At 54.6% G+C, this 20,210-nt stretch overlaps 1 protein-coding gene across 5 annotated transcripts in view; it reads left to right on the top strand.

The window, feature by feature from the left end:
- PIK3C2B (phosphatidylinositol-4-phosphate 3-kinase catalytic subunit type 2 beta) overlaps positions 1-20,210 on the top strand; it is a 66,677-nt gene that overhangs the window by 20,819 nt on the left and 25,648 nt on the right. For 4 of the 5 annotated variants that reach the window (XR_007148121.1, XM_047840407.1, XM_047840408.1 and 1 more), the window contains 11 exons: positions 1,821-2,841; positions 6,790-6,890; positions 7,489-7,643; positions 7,994-8,114; positions 11,034-11,145; positions 11,404-11,483; positions 11,867-11,930; positions 14,185-14,331; positions 14,928-14,961; positions 15,783-15,978; positions 17,013-17,135. Coding sequence is in view for 4 of the 5 variants with exons in the window: in XM_047840407.1 (XP_047696363.1) it covers positions 1,909-2,841; positions 6,790-6,890; positions 7,489-7,643; positions 7,994-8,114; positions 11,034-11,145; positions 11,404-11,483; positions 11,867-11,930; positions 14,185-14,331; positions 14,928-14,961; positions 15,783-15,978; positions 17,013-17,135 (2,066 nt within the window). In the remaining variant the exon portion in view is untranslated. Of the gene's footprint in view, positions 1-1,820; positions 2,842-6,789; positions 6,891-7,451; positions 7,644-7,993; positions 8,115-11,033; positions 11,146-11,403; positions 11,484-11,866; positions 11,931-14,184; positions 14,332-14,927; positions 14,962-15,782; positions 15,979-17,012; positions 17,136-20,210 lie in introns of those variants that run through there. The other variant, XM_047840410.1, reaches the window with a different exon arrangement.

Below are 20,210 nucleotides of genomic sequence, written 5' to 3'. Positions count from 1 at the left end.
AAAAAAAAAAAGTGCCCCCGGTGTTTTTAATGAGTAACCAGGGTCGAGAACCGTTGGGCCAGGCTAGCCATGTCATTACAACCATTCAGTGCCATCTTCGTGTTGTGGCTTCTAAAGAAAAGGATACTAACAGTGGGGTACATGAAGGGGGCTGCTTGCGGCCAGGGGCAGCTAGCCTGGGGGTTCTGCCTTCCTGCCTGGCTTCCTGAGGGCCGAGGCGAATTAATACGGCACACCTATCATCCACCAAGTACCCGGGTCTCACCTGTTGCCAGGCTTTGTTTTATTGCTCACATTGGTGTATTTTGGGAGGACCTTAGTGCAGTCTGAGTAATTATACGGTCTGTTTCATTGGACTCTATTGTACATTTCACTTTATAGCTTTATGGAGGTCTATTAGACGTACAATAAACCGCACGTATTTAAAGTGTACAATTTGATAAGTTTCGACGTATTTATATATCCGTGCAGCTATTACTGCGATTAAGTCCTTGAACATATTTGTCATCCCCCAAAGTTTCCTTTATGCCTCTGTGTCATCTTTCCACCCCTTCCCGGAGAACCGCTGATCTGCTCTCTGTCACCGTAGATAGTTTTCATTTTCCAGAATTTTATATAAATGGAATCCTACATATTCATACTTTTGTGGGGGGGGGGGTCTGGCTTCTTTGACGCAGAATAGTTATTTTGAGATGCATCCATGTCCCTGCACGTGTCAGTAATTTCATTCCTTTTTGCCGCTGAGTTGGTATCATTATGTGCACGTAATCACATTTTTTAATCCGTTCACCTGTTGATGGACCGACCCGGGTTGTTTCCAGCTTGGGGATGTGACCAGGCTGCCGTGAATATGCGTATACGAGTCTTTGTATGGACATATGCTTTCATTTTTCTTGAGACGGTAACTAGCAGTGGGATAGTTGAGTCCTATGGTAGGCGGGTGTTTATCTTCACAAGAGGCTGCCTGTTTTCCAAAGTGGTTGTCCCATTTTTCATTCCCCACCAGCAGTGTCTGAGAGTTGTCCTCTTTAAACGGACCAAAGAGCCCTTGTTTCCATCTTCTCTTGGCTGATGCAAGGCGCTTCCTCCTTTCCTCGGGGCACATGTGAGAGAGAGGAGGGTGGGAGCAAGGGACCACAGATGGAAACGTCTATTGATGAGTGGAAGGGTAGATGTGTTACATAGATAGAGTTGTCTTGGGATCTCTTTTTTTATTATTATTATTTTTTTTAATTATTATTTTTTTTAACGTTTATTTATTTTTGAGACAGAGAGAGACAAAGCATGAACGGGGGAGGGTCAGAGAGAGGGAGACACAGAATCTGAAACAGGCTCCAGGCTCTGAGCTGTCAGCACAGAGTCCGACGCGGGGCTCGAACTCACGGACCCGCGAGATCATGACCCGGGCTGAAGTCGGCCGCCTAACCGACTGAGCCACCCAGGCGCCCCTATTATTATTTTTTTAAATGTTTTATTTATTTTTGAGACAGAGACAGAGCATGAACAGGGGAGGGGAAGAGAAAGAGGGAGACACAGAATCCGAAGCAGGCTCCAGGTTCTGGGCTGTCAGCACAGAGCCTGACGTGGGGCTCGAACTCACAGACCGTGATATAATGACCTGAGCCAAAGTCGGACGCTTAACCGACTGAGCCACCCAGGCGCCCCGGGATCTCTTTTTTCTCTCCGTCTTTTTGTTTCTCCCCATCGGTTACAGGCACGCAAGAAGGAGGCAGTGGCCCGGATGATGTCGCCTAAGTCAGATTATTAAAACAAGTCTTTTCGTGACTGAATGATTGACATTTTTAACCCCTCACCTGCAGGTGCCGAGACACCATGCCAGAACCCTGCAGCCCTGACACTGGCAGGAAGTAGAAGGCTTCCTTGTCTCCTCGGTCACCTATCCTCACCATGTCTTCGACTCAGGGCAATGGGGAACACTGGAAGTCCCTGGAGTCGGTGGGCATCAGCCGCAAAGAGCTGGCCATGGCCGAAGCCCTGCAGATGGAGTATGATGCACTGTCCCAGCTCCGGCACGACAAGGAGGAGAACAGAGCCAAGCAGAGCACAGACCCCACTCTCATCAGCTGGGACGAGCCCGTCCTAGACTTCTACAGCAAGCCGGCGGGGAGGCAGAAGGACCTTAAGCTCTTACGCGGTCTTTCTGGCTCTGATCCTACCCTCAATTACAACTCGCTGTCCCCACAGGAAGGGTTATCCAACCACTCTACCTCCCAGGGCTCCCAGCCTGGCCCAGATCCCTGGCCCAAAGGCTCTCTGGCTGGAGACTATCTCTATATTTTTGATGGTTCAGATGAAGGGCTTTCTTTGTCCCCAGGACCAGGAGATATAGATGGCTCCTCCAAGAAACTGTCCCCACCTCCTTTGCCACCCCGAGTCTCTATCTGGGACACCCCTCCTTTGCCTCCCCGAAAGGGGTCTCCCTCATCCTCCAAGATCTCCCAGCCCAATGACGTCAACACTTTTTCTTCGGTCGAGCACCCTCCAGGCAAACTGCTAGGGCGTCGCATCCTAGAAGAGGACGAGGAGCTGGGGGGTGGGGGTCCGGGGCGCCTCCTGGGGCCTGTGGACTATGACGGGATCAATGATGCGATTACACGGCTCAACCTGAAGTCAACCTACGATGCAGAAATGTTGCGTGACACCACCAGGGGCTGGAAGGAGGGCCGGGGGCCCCTGGACTTCGGCAAGGACACTCCCGGAAAACCCGTGGCCCGGAGCAAGACCATGCCCCCTCAGGTGCCGCCCCGAACCTATGCCTCCCGCTATGCCAACCGAAAAAATACGACACCTGGCAAGAACCGCCGGATTTCCGCTGCTCCGGTGAGGACCTTGTTGTGTGCCTTCCGTTCCCCTTCGCAAGTGCCGTTTGGAAACGGAGAGGAGTCCTTTCTTCTTGTTGTTCCAGACCCCAGTCTGCTGCGTACTCCCCCTGGTAGTCCTCTCCTCCCCTCTGCCTCTGTCTCCTGGCCCCTGGGCCCTGGCAGGGGAGAGGAAGAGGGACGCTAGTAGAGACATGGCTCCTCCTCAGGGCCGAGTTTTGTGCCCAAACAGCCCTTGTGGGGGCAGGTGGTTTGGAATCTCGGTTCCTAGTGTGTAGTCACTTCACGAGGTAAGGACTGAACCAGGCTTAGGGGATTCTTTGTGACCCTGTGGCCGGATGGCCTTGTGGACTGGAGCAAGTTGCCTCTGCTTTCTGACCTGCGGTGCCCAAACGCTGTGTGGTAATGAGGCTCAGTCACGGCATTAACCAGTGTTTAGTGCTCACTGGTCGCCAGACCCTGGTCCAGACCCCTCAACAACCCTGCCTGATAGTCCAAGGCATGCAGTTCTGGTCTCTCTTGTTTCAAAGCCTGCCGGTACTTGCTCTCTCCCTCTTTCTCTGTCTCCCTCTGTTTCCCTGTCCCTCTTTCTCTCTCTCCCCCCTGCCTCCCCCTCCCTCTGTCTCTGCCTCTCTCTCTCTCTCTCTCTCTCTCTCTCTCTCAGCTTCTATTTCTTTCTTTCTGTGTCTCTGCCTCTCTCTGTCTCTCTCCTTCTCTCTCTTACTCTGGTGAAATATACACAACAAGATTTACCCATCTTGGCCGATCTGAAGCATCCAGGTCGGTGACATTGACCACATTCACATTGTTGTGCAGCCATCACCACCGTCCATCTCCTCTCACGGGGAGAATATTTAGCAAACACATGCAGGACGACGGTAATAATTTCGCTTTGACCAGCAGAGTATAAAACAGCACCGTGCCTCCATAGAAGCACAGGTGGGTTCCAGGGCAGCTTTGATCTTTTTTGCTGGCTTAAAAAAAGTGTCAGCAGGGGCACGTAGGCAGCTCAGTCGGTTGAGCGTCCAACTCTTGATTTCAGCTCAGGTCTTGATCTGAGGATCGTGGGATCGAGCCCTGTGTCTGGCCCACGCTGAGCACGGAGCCTGCTTAAGGTTCTCTCTCTCTCCCTCTGCCCCTCCCCTCCCGTTCTCACTCTCTCTCTTAATAAAAAAAAAAAAAAAAAAAAAAATGTCAGCAGCATCATCTCCGTGGGTAGGACCTGAGGCCACTTTGAGTTTCACCCTTGGGTCTGGAAACCCTGGCTGCAGAGGGAGTCAAAAGTTACCTCATAACTGATGGCTTCCGTAGGAACAGCTTTCCACTTCATTCCGTCCCTGTTTCCTCCTTATCCATTGTTTAAGGGACACCGGGGCTTTCCCACCGTGTGTCCCAGTAATTGGGATCCTTCACAGCCTGGGAAAAGCCACGTGGTCCTTCCTTCCTGTGCTTCTGCGAAGAGAGTCCCCCAGAGCAGGATCATTTTCTGGGATAAGTCATGACTCTGGAGCTCAGGGCTTTTTAAGGGCCCTGCTTGAGAGGTGGGGCGGCTCCTGCTATTTATAGGGACGGGGAGATTCCTGTTCCCAGCTCCGAGTTCCTCACCCAGAGCTGGGCCTGCTCGGAGTCAGGCCGCCCGGGTAGGTGGTCACCTCTGTCGCTCCCTCTCTCTCTCGCCTCCCTCCACTGCCTCGTCCTTCCCCCAACCCCTGTGTGTCACCAGGGTCCTGAGAGGGAGCGTGGTGCAAAGTCTCCTGGAAGAAGCTAGTGCAGAGCAAGAAGCTCTGGCCAGTTCTTAAGGGGCAAATGCGGCCCTGGGCTTCCCCACCTCAGCTCGGTGCGGGGGCTCATCCCACCGGGAGGGGGGACCCCTTGGACCCGCGGCCTATCCCGCCGCCCCGCTTCCGCCGGGCTTTCAGACGGAGGGACCCTCCTTATCCCAGGCCTGCGGAGCCAGCTCTGGAAATGGGTGGCTCCAAATGCCAGCCTGGTACCCCCACTGCCAGCCTGTGCCCGGCAGACTCCCCCAGCCAGCATCGGGCGATGCCACCAGGGCCTGCCAGCAGGGCAAACGTAAGTGGCTTTTGTTTTCTTATGGAGCCAGGGAGTGGTACTGAAGGGGCATGAAAATGGCCTTCAGTGGCCACTCTGTTCTCTGTCCCCCTCGCCTTCCCCTCCTCTGTCTCTCTGTCTCACTGTCTCTGTCGCTCTCTCTCTCTCACCCTCACTTTTGTGGGTTAATTGCTGACAGTGGTACTATTGTTGTGAGCGGGACACAGGCTGGAACTTGGCAGAGCAAGGGCCTCACATGCCAACTGCCCCCGCTGCCGCCCTCCCCTCCGCACCCCTCCATCCTCACCCTGGGGAGCAAGGCTAATGAGAGGGGTCACTCAGAGGAAACAATTTGGATATTCAAATGAGGAGCTCAGTTGCTGCCATCTGCCCTTAGGGGCGGGGAGGACGTGAGAAGAGCCAGTGGGAGGGTGAGAGGTGAGGCTTTGCTATGTGCACAGGCCTGAGCTCCCCGGAAGCAGCTGTTGGCAGCGGCTGCTTTACCGGATGCAGGCTGGGGCTCCATCTGAGCTGCCATTCCCATGGGGTGGCCTCCCCTGGCGGCTCTGGGCAGGCCCGTCAGGCAGAAACCTGTCATGCCCCAGCTCCCCCCACCACCACCACTTCCTCCTCCCTGGGGCTGGGCTGCAGGCTTCTTTAGGGCTCCTCTTGGTGATTGAAAACGGCCGGCCCTGTACCAGGAGGCAGGTTGAGTCTCATCCGACAGAGAATCCCCACCACCACACTCTCTGTTCTCTCTGATGGGAACCGGGGCCCAGGCGGGCGCCCTGACATTCCAGCTGTTCACGGCCAAAAGGCTCAGGAGCCAGGTTCTCTCCTGCTCAGAAGGCCGCTTTGATGCTTTCTTCCTCAAATAGCATTGACCGAGAAGGCACGTGGGTCTGAGTCACCGCCTGCATCTGAGTGTTCTCGGTCTCTCTCTGCTTTGGGTCCCTGGGGCTCGCTGTCGATCCCGAGGCATTTGCCCGGAGCCGGGCTTCCCCAGGCACTGTTTGGGTAACCCTTTTGCCCTGACCCCTGAGCTGGGACTGGGAAAAGGAGGCTGCCTGCAGAGCTCCCAGCCACACCCGTAGGAGCACCCCCAGAAAGCCAGCCCGGTGACCCAGCAGTGCTGTGCGCTGCCTAACCTGCTTGAGCTTATTAGACACTGCCTCCCCGGAGAGGAGGTTTGGCCACACGCTTGTCCATCCCACCCAGACTTCCAGCCTCAGCCAAGGCTTCCGGGTCTCTCAATTAAAAAAAAAAATAATAATAATGTTTATTTTTGAAGGAGAGATACAGAGCACAAGCAGGGGAGGGGCAGAGAAAGAGGGAGACACAGAATCCAAGGCAGGCTCCAGGCTCTGAGCTGTCAGCACAGAGCCCAATGCGGGGCTCGAACTCAAAAACCACGAGATCATGACCTGAACCGAAGTCAGAGGCTTAACCGACTGAGCCACCCAGGCACCCCCCAATTTTTTTTTATGTTTATTTATTTTGAGAGAGAGAAAGCATGAGTGGGGGAGGGGGGGAGAGAGAGAGAGAGAGAGAGAGAATGAGAGAATGAGAATACCAAGCAGGCTCTGCACTGTCAGTGCAGAACCCAATTCGGGACTCGAACCCATGAACCGTGAGATCATGACCTGGGCCCAAGTCAGATGCTCAACCGACTGAGCCACCCACGTGCCCCAAGGCTCCCTCTTTTCACTTGGCTCTTGGTCTCCTAGGACAGCCGATAAAGAGCTTCTGGATTTCCCACATTTTCCTGGGGCCCTGAGTGTTCAATGCTTCAAGAGCCTTTATACCCAGAGTTTCAGGGTGTAGATCTGGGAGCAGCCCGCTGGAAGGGAAATGCCCTGAGGCAAAAGGCACTGAGTCGGCTGCTCTTCTCTTAAAGGTGGGCTCCCGGCCCCATGCTGTCACCAATGGCCATGAGTTGTTTGAGGTCTCAGAGGAGAGAGATGAGGAAGTTGCTGCGTTTTGCCACATGCTGGATATGTAAGAGTTAAAGAATGGGGTGTTGGGGAGGGCTCTGGGCGCTGGGGGTGGGGGAGGGCCAGCCCACTCAGAACTTTCTCTGGGAAGGAAAAAGAGCCACATTTAATAAATCTCAATTCATCACTATGGGGTGCTGCCTACAACAGGTGTTTGTGGGCTTTTTGAAATCTTAGAAGTTTCATATTTTGGACAAAGTTTACGAACCCTTGATCCAACAGCCACATTATCCCAAGGGCTTCAGGCTCGGTTGCCCCCAGGAGCAAATGCACCCCAGATGGAGATAAGAATATTACCTGGAGCTAACAGAGAAAGGAAATGGAGCGAGGAGAATTTTTCCCTTGAATTTAGCATGGAAAACTTTGTCACTATAGAACTGTCCCTACGCTCAGCTGGGCTTGGGAAACGTTACGTAACCGTAGTAAATGTGTCAAGAACATGGTTTCCCAGAGCTGCTTCCCCGGTGCCCCCAGCCTGGCCTGCAGACCTGGAGGGACGGAAGGGCCCTTGGCCTCAGGGTGGGAGGGTCCCAGCAGGCCTCTTCTCGACTGCTCTCTTCTGAAGGCACAGCGAGGGTCCTTCTCCCTCTCTTCCTGCACAGCCTTCGATCTGGCTCTGACATCCAAGACTACTCCCTCACCGGATATGTCTGGAGTGCTGTCACCCCCAGCCCCGAGCACCTTGGGGATGAGGTCAACCTGAAGGTGACCGTGTTGTGTGACAGCCTACGGGAGCCACTCACTTTTACCTGCAACTGTAAGTGGGGGAGGGGGCATGAGCATCCCTTGAGGTGGGGCAGGGATGACTGTGGTTTGGACTGTAGGATCCTTGGACCTCAACTCCCCACCCCACCTGTGGCTCCAGTGAGGGGCAGTGGGGAGGCTCCTCTGGGGGACTGGCTCAGGGGCGAGCTTTTTGGGCCCACGGTCACTTTCTCCAAGCCCGAATTATGTGTTTGCCTGCTTCATCGTGATAGCAGTGGTGCTAGAGAATGCTTAGCCAGGAACGTGGTGGGGGGTGGCGGGGAGGTCAGGAGGGGGACCCTGAGCCCCGCCTGCCCCGGCACCCCGCCCCCCATCATGGCTCCCCTGCCCTACCCCTTCCAGGTTCTTCCACGGTAGACTTGCTCATCCACCAGACCCTGTGCTACACCCATGATGAACTGAGAGATGTGGACGTGGGGGACTTTGTGCTGAAGCCCTGTGGGCTGGAGGAGTTCCTGCAGAAGTGAGTGAATCTGGGGAGGGGGGGAGGGGGCAGGGAGCGTGGGTAGGAAATGGCACCTGCCTTCTGGGCGGTAGGGTTTTGAGGGGGCTTCCTTGGGGTGGTGCTGGGCTCACGGCCCCAGGCCGGCAGCTCCTCCCTGATCCCGCTGCCGCTTTCTGGGCACACTCGCAGCCACGTCGCATTTTCCCCAGCGCTCTGTCTTCCAGCAGGGCTGGCCTGCTTCTGAGCCAAGTCTGCTGCGGAAAGAGCTTGGAGCTGGAAGCAGGCAAAGACTAGGTCATATCTGCTTGCAGACGTCTGCGTGTGGAGAGAGGCGTGCGGGGGGCTGCTCCTCTTAGGTTGTGGGGTCTCTTTGTGGTAGATGGAGGACTGGGCAGAAGTGTCCTTGTGGAACCTGGGGGAGAAATTACAGTTGCTTCCTCCTCGCGCTGCCCCTGCCAACAAGCCTTTCCCCCTTGGCATGCGCAGCTGGTTATCCTCCTCACCAGAGGCTCGCCTCCAGCTCCTCTCCATCCAGTGCCCCCTGCAGCAGGCGGCCTCCCTGGAAAGTCTGATGTGGACCAGCTGCAGCCATCCCCTTCCGCTGCCCCGGGGCTCTGGGTGCCCCGGGCGGGAGGAGAGGGTGTGCACCCTTCAGATGGTGCTGTAACATCGGCCGGAAGGCAGCAGATGAGGAAAACAGAGATCTGCTTTCCTCCCCAAGCTTCTGGGGGTGCCCACTGGCCAGTACCCCTGACCGCTTAGAGAAAGCCCCCTGGCCAGTACCCCTGACCGCTTGGAGAAAGCAAGCGTCAGCAGTGGGAAGGGAGGGGCCCGGATGTCAGCTCTTAGTGCCACCAACTTGCACGCTCTCTCTCTCTCTCCTACATCCAGGTCTAGTGCAACGGTGCTTGACCAATGACTAGAGCAGTCCTTGGCTGGTTTCTCCCACCTTGAGAATATTGGGGGACCTTTCTGGAACGCTGAGGGAAAGCAGGGGCAGGGCCCTGCGTGGCGCAACTCCAGGAACACTGTTCAAGTGTGTTCCATGGGCGCTTGCTTTCCCTAGAAGAATAAGAAGGGGTCCCAGACTCAGGGTCTCCTGGCAGAGAGCACCCCAGGCAGTCGTAAGGGTCAAGGGACATCATGGATCACACCGATGTGGCTGGTTTGGGTTCTAGCTTGCCACCTACTAGTTGTAAGACCCTGATCCTCAATTTCTTCCCTTAAATGTGATAAGGACTGAGTGTGAGAATGACCCAAGGAGCAGGGAAGGACCAGCCCAAAGACGGGAAAGCGTGAGGATTCAGATCAGCTGAATACTCTTACTTCCTTTGCAGTTCACCTAGTCCTTGAGCCCTCGGGGCTGAAGGTGGTAGATAAGCTGTGAGGTTCTGACTTCCTGTCAGGACCTAGCTGGAGTGTTCAGTGTGATGGGTGGGTGGATGGGTGGTCCTGAGGTCACGCCCCTCCCACTCTTAACTTGAATGCATCCAGAGGAAGGCCTTCCACAGAGAAGGTCAGTCAAGTCCCCAGAGGATCCCAGTGTCCTTGACTCTTGTTCGAGAAGCCCCCCCCCCCCCTTTTCCACTAAGGCTCTTTCTTCCCCACCCAACAGAAAAGCCTAGATGACCCTGAGCACAAGACGCTGCCTTGGGTGGGGGTGAAGACACTTTGGGGGTTCCAGAAAGTGGCTAGCTCCCAAGGAAGCCCTGTGGTTTCCTACCCTTGCCGAGCGGGGCCTGATGTAAAGGGGGCGTGGTGGGTCCAGGATGCAGGCTGCTCTCAGATAAGAACCTTGAGACAGTCCCAGGGGAGGGCTGGGTTTCCTGCCACCTCCCCCATCCCCAACCACACTCTTCCTTCCTCCAAGGGCACTCCCTCCAGACCTGCCCCCTGCCCAGCCTCTCCACCCCCAGGGTTTAGCCACGGCTCAGCCTTGGCAGGTTGGGGCCTGGATCCGAGGCTCGGCCCCTCAGGATGTGGAGAACCCCTTAAGTCCTAGCTGGACCCAGACTGGTCTCTCAGGCTGGCACCGCTTAGGCTTCTGCACATACTCCTCCCCTTTGCTCCTCTCCTCTCCCCTCCATTTCTGGCCTAGATTCCCAGCTCTGCTGAGGAAGGAAGTCCCTTTCCGGCTTCTGTTACCCAGCTGCTGGGACCCGGCCCAGGCCTGCAGGGCTGGCCTGCAGGACACTCATTCTGCCCCTTCTCTTGGGTTTCCTTTCTGACTACTGTGTGATTTGGGAGGGAGGAAAAGGCTGGGTCACGGAAGGACTCCTAGGCCTTCTCTGAAACTTGGGTAGACAGGGTCTCACTTGTTGTTGCTTGAGCAGTGAATGGCCTGCAGGTGGGTGTTTATCAGGAAGTCTATAGAGATTTGTGTTGTTATTCACAGTCAAGCAGGACCCATGGAGGAAGGGGAGAAGCAGACTTCTTAGGGTTTAGGAATAACAGACCTGGAATCTTGGTAGGTTTGTTTGGTTGGCCTTAGCACCCCAGTCACTGATGGCAGGGGGTGGGAGCCTTAAGATCACAGTGTGGGGAGAGTGTCAATCAGTGAGCTCCACACCTGAGCACAGGTGACATTCAAAGTGTCCTATATACCAAAGCCAAGAGAATGGGACTTCATCACTGCCCCCTCCCTCCGAGAAGTCTCTGTTCCCCACTCCTTCCAGAAGGTCCCGCCCCTGGAGTGATCAGTGACGATGATCCAGGTAATAAATGCCTAAGAAAATCGAAGTTTGTACAGACCAAGGTTAAGTGTATTAGGTGGCTTTTTTTTTTAGACCTCTGAGCTCTGCTCTGACATTTTCCAGGAGCCCAAGTACCCTTCACTGCCTACGCCCTCTTATTTCTCTCTTCCCAAGGCCAAGGTGTGCATCTCCCTTCCCACTGCATCCCCAGGGTGCTAATGGTCTTGTTCCCCTGTCCCACCAGCAAGCATGCCCTGGGCAGCCATGAGTACATTCAGTACTGCCGCAAGTTTGACATCGACATTCGACTACAGCTGATGGAGCAGAAAGCTGTACGCAGTGACCTGGCCCGGACGGTTCGTGTGGGGGCGTAGCAGACAGCTTCCCCGGGGATGGGGAGGTAGAGGGGGCAGGAGGTGATGCAGAACACAGTCAGTGGGAGTAGGGGAGGAGCTCTGGGTGGAGGTTAGGGTACCACTCCTCTCTGAATAGGCCACTTCTCCCATCCAAGTACTAACCAGGCCCGACCCTGCTTAGCTTCCGAGATCAGACGAGATCATCGGGCACGTTCAGGGTGGTATGGCCGTAGACTGAATAGGCCACTTCTTACATAGGTGAATGATGACCAGAGCCCCTCCACCTTGAACTACCTCGTCCATCTGCAAGAGAGGCCAGTCAAACAGACCATCAGCAGGTGAGAGTGGGTGCCATCTTGGATGTGGGCTAAGCAGGAACTGTGAGGGGACCCCAACAGATAACCTTGCTTACCTTTCTACCAGGGGTTCTTACAGGTGTCAGGGATGAGACCCAAGAGTATCGTAGGAGAAGGTCCCCACTCTAGGGTGTGTTACATCTTGTTCCTCTAGTACTTTGCCATCACTCTCCAGGTGAGGTGTGGCGAAGCAGAAAAGACTCACCATCCTTCAGTCTTCATGAGACTTACGGAAAAGAGTGGGAACCCCTTTAAACTAGAGTCTGAAGCCTGACTTGTGGGAAGGGAGGGAGAGAAGAGGTCTTCCAGTACACTGGGTCTGTCCTGACCTCTCCTGTGACTTTTCCCTGTCCCCAACTCCCCAGGCAGGCCCTGAGTCTTCTGTTCGACACATACCACAACGAAGTTGATGCTTTCCTGCTGGCTGATGTGAGTATAAATCCCGGGGCTGGCCCAGCTGCCCAAAGCTCCTCCCCTCCTTTCCCAAAGTCCTCCTGGGTTCCACCAGCCCTAATGGGATCTGGAGCAGGCACTGAAAATCTGTCAGGAGGGCACTTCTTGCCATTCCCCTAGCCCCCCTGGGCAAACCAAGACCGCTGGCTGTTGGGCAGCTGGCAAGTGTGTTCACAGGGGTTCTGCTCCCCTGTAGAAATAGGTCAAGAACCGTGCCCTGATCCCTGTCTCTGGAGTAGCGTCTCCAGAGCTAAGGGGCATAGAGTTGTCAGCTGCTGTACTTGAATGTGCACCGGAGTGTACTTCCTGTGAGCAATGCTCAGGAACCTCAGGTTTGAGACAGTCTGATGTGCTGGTGTCACAGGTAGAAAACTATCAGGAGGTGAAGGGTCTCAAAGGTAGGGTAGGGCCAGGATTCTCCTTACTTGGATTCTCATGGAGTTTTAACCCTTAAAATTGTGAGAACAAACATTTGCCCCAAATGTCATGGAGCTTAAAAACAAAACAAAACAGGGGTGCCTGGCTGGCTCAGTCGGTTGAGCAACCGACTTCGGCTCAGGTCACGATCTCGCAGTTCGTGAGTTCGAGCCCCGCGTCGGCCTCTGTGCTGACAGCTCAGAGCCTGGAGCCTGCTTCAGATTCTACGTCTCCCCCTCTCTCTACCCCTCCCCTGCTCACGCTCTGTGTCTCTCTGTCTCTCAGTAATAAATAAACGTTAAAAAAATTAAAAAACAAAACAGAAAACAGACAACGATCTTCACAACCAATCCCTGTCTCATTGATCCAGTTAATAGTGGACATCGGACTCTTCGTTTTGGGGGAGTTGAGCATTGCATCAGGCTCCGTCCTCTACCCACCACCAGAATCCCTTCTCTATCAACCTCTGCTCGAACATTTACTGTGATGAGGGCGAAGGTCTCTGAACACCTCTTGTGCACCAGTCTGGTCCTACCTTAGTGGCCGCTATGGGTAGAGAAGCCTAAGGATCATCTTAGCCTTCAGGGAATTTGTGTTCCTGCTAGAAAAATGGAATAGTGGGGCGCCTGGGTGGCTCAGTGGGTTAAGTGTCCGACTTCAGCTCAGGTCACGATCTCGTGGTGCGTGAGTTGGAGTCCTGTCCTCTGAGCTGTGGGTTCTGTGTGTGTGTGTATGTCTCTCTCTCTCTCTGCCCCTCCCCACTCACTCGCTGTCTCTCTCCCTCTCTCTCTCTCTCTCTCTCTCTCTCAAAAATAAATAACCATTTAAAAAAATTAAAACCACTCACTCGCTGTCTCTCTCCCTCCCTCTCTCTCTCTCTCTCAAAAATAAATAACCATTTAAAAAAATTAAAAAAAAAAAAGGAAATAGTAATATAAAACTATTTGTTGGGGCATCTGGGTGGCTCACTTAGTTGAGTGTCTGACTTCGGCTCAGGTCATAATCTCACGGTTCATGAGTTCAAGCTCCAAGTCGGGCTCACTGCTATTAGCTCAGAGCCTGCTTGGATCCTCTGTCTCCACCTCTCTCTGCCCCTCCCCTGCTTGCACACTCGGGCGCGGCTCTCTCTCTCTCTCTCTCAAAAATAAATAAGCCTTTTAAAAAACTGTAAAGCTATTGGTAGACAAAACAGGATGGTAATGAATTCATCAAGGGCTCTTGGAGAGTGATAGGAGGACCGACCAAGGAGGACTCTGGGAAGGAGGCTGATTTTCGCTGGTCCTTGACTTGAACTTATGCAGGTAATCAGGGCAGGGTAAGTGAGGGGATTCCCAGTGAGGAGACTGCAGGAGCCCAGGTGGAGAGAGGAGCACAGGGGCATGGCCTGTCTGTGGCGCTGAGATGAGATCCCCCGGAAGCTCTAGGTGACAGCGTGAGACATAAGGCTGCATAGGCAACGGGGCCTGAATATGGTCCCTGGCTTCCTTGCTGTTTCCTATGGATTGGTTTTATTAAAACTGCATGTCTCTGGGGGATGTGTTTGTGTTACGTGTTTATATAGTAGCTGCCAGAGGGGATCTGGGAATAAGAGGACGTTCAGGGAGGGTGGCTGGAAGAAGCCGGGAGTGTGGGCGTGGCTCACTTAATTCAACAGGATTGACAGTTCGCTAACTCCGGATGTTTGAAAATAAAGCATGGGAGTCCACTAGTTACTCCTGAGGGTCGTGAATCCCCGCTCCTCCCAACCCATTCCCCTCAACAGGGTGGGTGCTGGGGTGCTCGCCTGCCAGCCTCACTGGGCCGCCTCCCACAGGGGGACTTCCCACTGAAGGCCGACAGGGTGGTCCAGTCCGTCAAGGCCATCTGCAACGCCCTAGCCGCCGTAGAGACCCCTGAGATCACCAACGCCCTCAACCAGCTGCCCCCCTGCCCCTCCCGCATGCAGCCAAAAATTCAGAAGGTAACGGGGACCCAGAGTGTGGGGAACGAGGAGAGCAGTATTCACAAGTAACGAGGTGATTAGGTGCCCACTTACTAAAAAGGTCTTCTCTCCACCTCCATCTTTCATGTTTGTAGTTGAACCACATGAGTTCTCGTATCCCTTCTTCCTGAAGGTGAGGGTGGGCTAGGGTCTCCCCCCCCCCCCCCCCCCAGGGATTAACTGCCAGGAGCTCAGCCCAAAGGCTTTATTCATAATCACCCAGGCGTTGCCTGGCACTTTGCATACCCGCCAAGGTGCAAAACGCAAACCTTCCCCTCCTGGCTCCACGACTCCCCACTGGGGGCCCTGCGCCTTGCAGACGGGCACTGTGAACTGGAGTGGAGCAGCCTGCGGGTTGGAGTGTCTCGTTTGGGTGGATTTTATCCTTGGCCTGGCTCACTCTGTCCATCGCATGGCTCTGGTACAAACCATGACGCTGTCTCCCCCGGGGAGTCTCTGCTCCTCCAATTACAGTCTAGTCCGGTCCAGATGAGCACAGCTGTTGAAAAGCCCTTCTTCCAGCTGTGCCGGAAAAGGCCACAGCCCTGAAGCTCCCCTCTCCTTTTCCCCAATAGGATCCCAGTGTCTTGGCTGTGAGGGAAAACCGAGGTAAGGGAACTGTTCTCTGTCTTCATTCAGTAGGGGCGGCTGAAAACAAGCCTCTGCCCAGATTCCTTTTTCTCCCTTGGTCCCCTTGATTTATGAGTCCAGATCTGCCTGTGTGTGTGTGTGTGTGTGTGTGTGTGTGTGTGTGTGTTCCAGCTGGAGAGCACATTTCTTTCCACAAAATGCTTTCTTGTTATTTTTACTAGTTATTCCTGTGGTGTCCCTGGGAGATGGTGGTGAGGATAGCATGAGGCAAAGTTAGCCCTGGGCTCCCGATGAGAGAACTCTCACTTGGGTTGGTTGCCATTATTCTCCATAACCCCTGCCTTTGGAACTCAGAATGGAGGGGGGGGGGGGAGTAATAAGGAATTTTTTACCTGGAGTCTTTCAAGTCCGTATCTCCGGGATTCTTGGTCAATGATTCCCAGTCTTTTGGATTTCATGAACTAATAACGTGTCCCACAAAGCACTGTTTTGGGGACCAACGTAGAAGCTGTCAGCTTTTATTTTGCCAGGCAACGACTTTTAAAGTTGTCAATAATCATTCCTGCCATTTCCCAAAAGAAAGGACATTTAACACAAAATAAGTAGCAATACGTAAAAATAAGGAGAAGGTTTGAAATTGAGCATCATTTTATGAGAAGCTCCTGCTTTTTTCCTCTCATTTCACCACGGATGGGTGAGCCTTGTCAGGGCTGTTAGAAACCGACTGGCATTTGGGGGCCACTGTCCTGGGGTATATACCATCGTAGCCAGTGCCATGGCAACAAGATGGGGCTTGTTGAGGCCTCGTGACCTTTCCTTCTGACCCCTTCCTTTCACAGAGAAGGTCGTGGAAGCTCTAACAGCTGCCATCTTGGATCTGGTGGAGCTATACTGCAGCACTTTCAATGCCGACTTCCAGACAGCCGTGCCCGGGAGCCGCAAGCACGATCTGGTCCAGGAGGCCTGCCACTTCACCGGGCCCCTGGCCTTCACCGTCTATGCCACCCACCGCATCCCCATCACCTGGGCCACCAGGTGAGCCCAGCGGGCTGAGTTTGACGTGCAGGTGGCTTCTCCCGTCTGCAGGCATCCTAAGTTGATGGTCTGAGGCATGTGGTGCACCTGGGCTGAGCGGGGTGTGGGTTGGGACATCCCCAGGAAGAGACAGAGATCCCCCAGTGGGGGTATGGAGAAGAGGCTGCAGCAAGATGGGTTGAGATGGACCCGATCCTGCTGTGCCCTCTCTTTGCTGGTTGGTGCTGGTTGCATCGGCATCCCTGCCCCCCATTTATCCAAGGCCAGCTGATGGAGACACTGCGACAGATGGCCGCTTCCCAGATAGAGTGCATGCCCCAAGGCCAATGACTGCACTCCCTTGCAGATGCACAATGGGAGGGGGTGGGGAGGTGGGAGATGACCCTTTGTGGGGAGTTCCCTAGGCCTGCAGGGGTGGGTGGAGGGGGACGTTCCTGTGGTAATCCTCAGCTCCTCTGCCTGGTCCCCTGCATCCAGGGCCTAGGGGAAAAGGCATTTGGCTCCACCCCCACCCTTTCCGGACCCCCCTCCCTCTCTCTTCCCCCTCTCTCTTTGTTCCTTACTTAATGTATTCCTCTGGGCGATTGGCGGAGAACAAAGGAGGCAGCCTGGGAAACCAGGGCCTTCTCTGACCTCTTCTGTCAGGCACCTGTCACGAGCCACAGGGACCCCCATGTGTTGGCATTCACTTCGGCATATGTCGATTTCATCCCCCACCCTGGTCACCTGCGCATGCGCCTCTGTACGCAGACACCCCATGGGCTGCATCCGACTGTAAGGAGGAGGCCGCACGGCTAGTCCCCATAAAGAAGGGAGGAAAACCGAGGGCCCAGCGTGGAGCCTGAAGCTGGGCGGAGGGACCCAGATCGAGTTGCTTCCCCTGGAGCACGCTTTCGCAAATCCAATTTGGCTGTCCTGTCCCGTGACCCCAGGGGCCAGGGAGGAGTTTTAGCAGGAGAAATGGAGCTCGGCAGAGGTCGGGTGACTTAGATGGGGTTTGGGAGCTGAGTGTCCTTGCTCTCTTTCTGTTGCAGCTATGAAGATTTCTACCTCTCCTGCTCCCTCAGCCATGGCGGGAGGGAACTGTGCAGCCCCCTGCACACGCGAAGGGCTCACTTCTCCAAGTACCTCTTCCACCTCATCATCTGGGACCAGCAGTAAGCCCACCCCCCCCCCAACCCAGACCCCAGGACCGGGGCCCCTGCAGACCCACACAGCCTCCTGCATGTCCCCACCTCACCCCGCCCCTACCCCCTGCATTAGACCAGGCTCCATCACTAACCCTACCCAGACAAGTCCGGCAGCCTCTCCACTTCCCAAACCTTTATTATTTTTTAATGTTTTATTTATTTTTTGAGAGAGGGAGAGCACGAGTGGGAGAGGGGCAGAGAGAGAGAGGGACAGAGGATCCCAAGCAAGCCCACGTGTGGGGCTCAAACTCACCAACTGGGATCATGACCTGAGTGGACGAGTGAAGTCCCACACTTAACCGACTGAGCCACCCGGGCGCCCTTACTTCCTTAACCTTTAAATGGGGACACATATTATTTCTACCTCTCAAGTTGTTATGAGACTCCAATGAAAAATATCCACAAGGACTCTGTACACCATAAAGGATCATATACAAGTTTAGTAGCTTTAATAATAATTGGTTGTCTTGACCTTGTCTCCCTTAAAAGGTTTAACTAGTCTGAGGGATTCTCATCCTCTTCCTTCTTCCCAAAGTTTTCATAGAATGCAGAGCGGGGCCTGTGCTTTCTTCCTCCGAGATAGGAAAGGAAAGGTCGTCCAGAAGAAAGAATAATGGCCTGGGAGCCACAGGAATAAAGCTCTATTTCTAGATCTGTCTCTAGACCTACGTTCCCTTTTGCCTCTCTGTGCCTCAAACTGTAAAGTGGGGACATGTGTCTAATTCAGAGGCAGTTGTGGCATTGAAATGAGATAGGTTATATATATAACTATGAAACCACAAGCACAAGATAGTATTAATCAGCATTTATTAACAATAATTTGCCATTGGGATGTCAGGCGGCAGCCAAGCAAAGCAAGAAGGAAATGGAGATGAGCGGCCTTGAGTGGTACTCTGCAGGTGTTTGGCTGCCCCCTGCCTTTTCTGTGCTGCGCGCCCCCGCCAACCGCTGTCAGAAAGCCCCTTGTTTGCTGCCTCCCACCTCCGCCAGCGTCACTTCCCCAGACTGACTGTGTGTCAGTCCTTATGTGCAGAGCAGAACTGGAACTTCAGTATTTGGAGTGCAGATCAGAGACTGAATGGGGTCCTTGGGGAGGCCAAGGTTGCCAAAATAGGTCGATGGAGAGCCTGTGCAAACCCCGGGAGAGGAAGGTTATTGTACAGGTGAACAGCTTGGGGGGGCAGACCCCTTCTTCTGTCTTCACACATGTGGAATTCAGAGAGCAAAAAAAGTGTAAATAAAGCTTTAATCAAACACCTGCCAGGGCAGGAGAGACTCCTTGGAGGCAGGGGATGGCTGCCTTAAAAGGCTTTGGACTTTTCCACTTCCCTCCCTCTGGCCTCAATTACTACCACTGCCCAGAGAATTATGCTATACGGTGCTCCAGTCTGGGCAGACCCCACAAAATTGCCGTTAGACCCAGGAGTGGAGGCATCCTGGCCTCTCTGTCCTCAGCCTGCCTCTCCGACCTCAGCCTGCCTACTCGGTGGGCCTCCTTTCGCTCCCTGTCTTGGATTCAGCCTCGAATCCCAAAGGGCTGGTCGCTGCCTATAGCCTTTTCCTCTCAGCGCTCCTCACCCACGTGCCCCATGGAGACTCTTAGCGCTTTCCCGGTCAAGATCAAGGCATTTGGGAGAAGATGCTACAGCGTAGGGTTCAAAGCACAGGCGTGGGCGCACTCACCCTTTCTTACTGTAGGTGGAAACTTGGGCATAATAGAGCTTACCTTACAGGGCTGTTTGAGACCCTTTGGGACATTGCAAGCGTGTGGCACCGTACCTAGCACGTGATAAAAGCTCTCTTCTTCTCTGTTGTCATCTTTGTAGCTGAGGAAACCTTCTCAGTTCTGGTTTCCCTGTTGCAAGTGACTTACACAGTGACTGATAAACAGAGGTATCTGTGCATGCAAATCCTGTCTGCATGGCCCAGTTCCAGGGCAGAAGCCTTAGGTCACATAGCAAAAAGCACACAACGTAGACAGCCATCACACAAGGGAAACTGTGTTCTCCTCTCCACTGATGAGGAGACAGGTGCAGAGATGTGAGGCGTTCCAAGGTTGCAAGTGGCAAAACCGGGACTGGAACCCGCACATCCCAGGAGCCCTTCCTGGAGGAGGCAGCCCTTGTGATGTGATGTTGAGGAAGGGCTGCAGAGGGAGGGAGAGGGCTTTCTCCGGCAGGGAGGAGGTTCAGGCTGCAGTCTGTACTGGTTATCCTGACCCGCCCCAGACGACAGTCGCGGGAGAGGTCTGGGAATGCCAGGCAGACTCCAGCACTGAGGAGAAGGGGACTCTGGCTGGTTCTAGGGCTCGGGGCTTTGGTGTCTTCACTCCCCTCTGCCTCCAGAGGCAAAGCTGGAAGCCTCTTCTCGGGCTGACGAGAGAGGGGTCGGGGCCAGCCCCGTCTCCACTTTGCTGTGGGATCAGCTGACTCTTGTAGCAGCAGCACAGGGATCAGCTAACTCTCAAAATAGGCCCAGCAGTCTCACTCTGCCTGGCCTCCCCACTCCCCCCCCCCCCCCAAGCCCGGCCTGGCGTGGCTGCTGATGGGGCCCTAATTATAGCTGCGGGCCCCCGAGTACAGGCAGCTGGGGCAGAGCAGGGCTCTGCCGGTCTCTGGTGGGTGGGAGGGAGTGCCTCACTTAGGTGGAGGTTTTCCTGCAGGAGTGAGGGGTAGCAGTGGAGGGAGGCTGCTTGATCAGGAAACTGCGACCCTGGGTTGGCCGGCCTGCCTCTGTGCCCTCTGGCTGGCGGGGAGGGCGTGACAGTGCGGACTTTGGCCCAGGGACAGCTTCCCCAAAAGGTAACGTGGGTCCTCCCTGGCTTTCTACAGCTTCCCTCCTCTCTCTATCTCACTCCACCCTGGCTCCTTATCCTGAAGTTGGAGGGAGTGGCTGGGCATGATTCCGGGACCGGGCCACCCCCGGAGAGCACTTTTGGACTTGGGTAGTGGCAAGGCTTATGTGGCTTAGTTCTTATCTCTGCCCACTTTGCTTCCTCTGCCCCAGGGACTTTGGGAAGCCTCTTCTCTTTATCCCTTTGGC

This window comes from Prionailurus viverrinus, chromosome F1, assembly GCF_022837055.1.
Source record: "Prionailurus viverrinus isolate Anna chromosome F1, UM_Priviv_1.0, whole genome shotgun sequence".
Lineage (NCBI taxonomy): Eukaryota > Metazoa > Chordata > Mammalia > Carnivora > Felidae > Prionailurus > Prionailurus viverrinus.
Note: the sequence above shows the minus strand (reverse complement) of the source record. Positions and strands in the feature narration are given on the sequence as shown.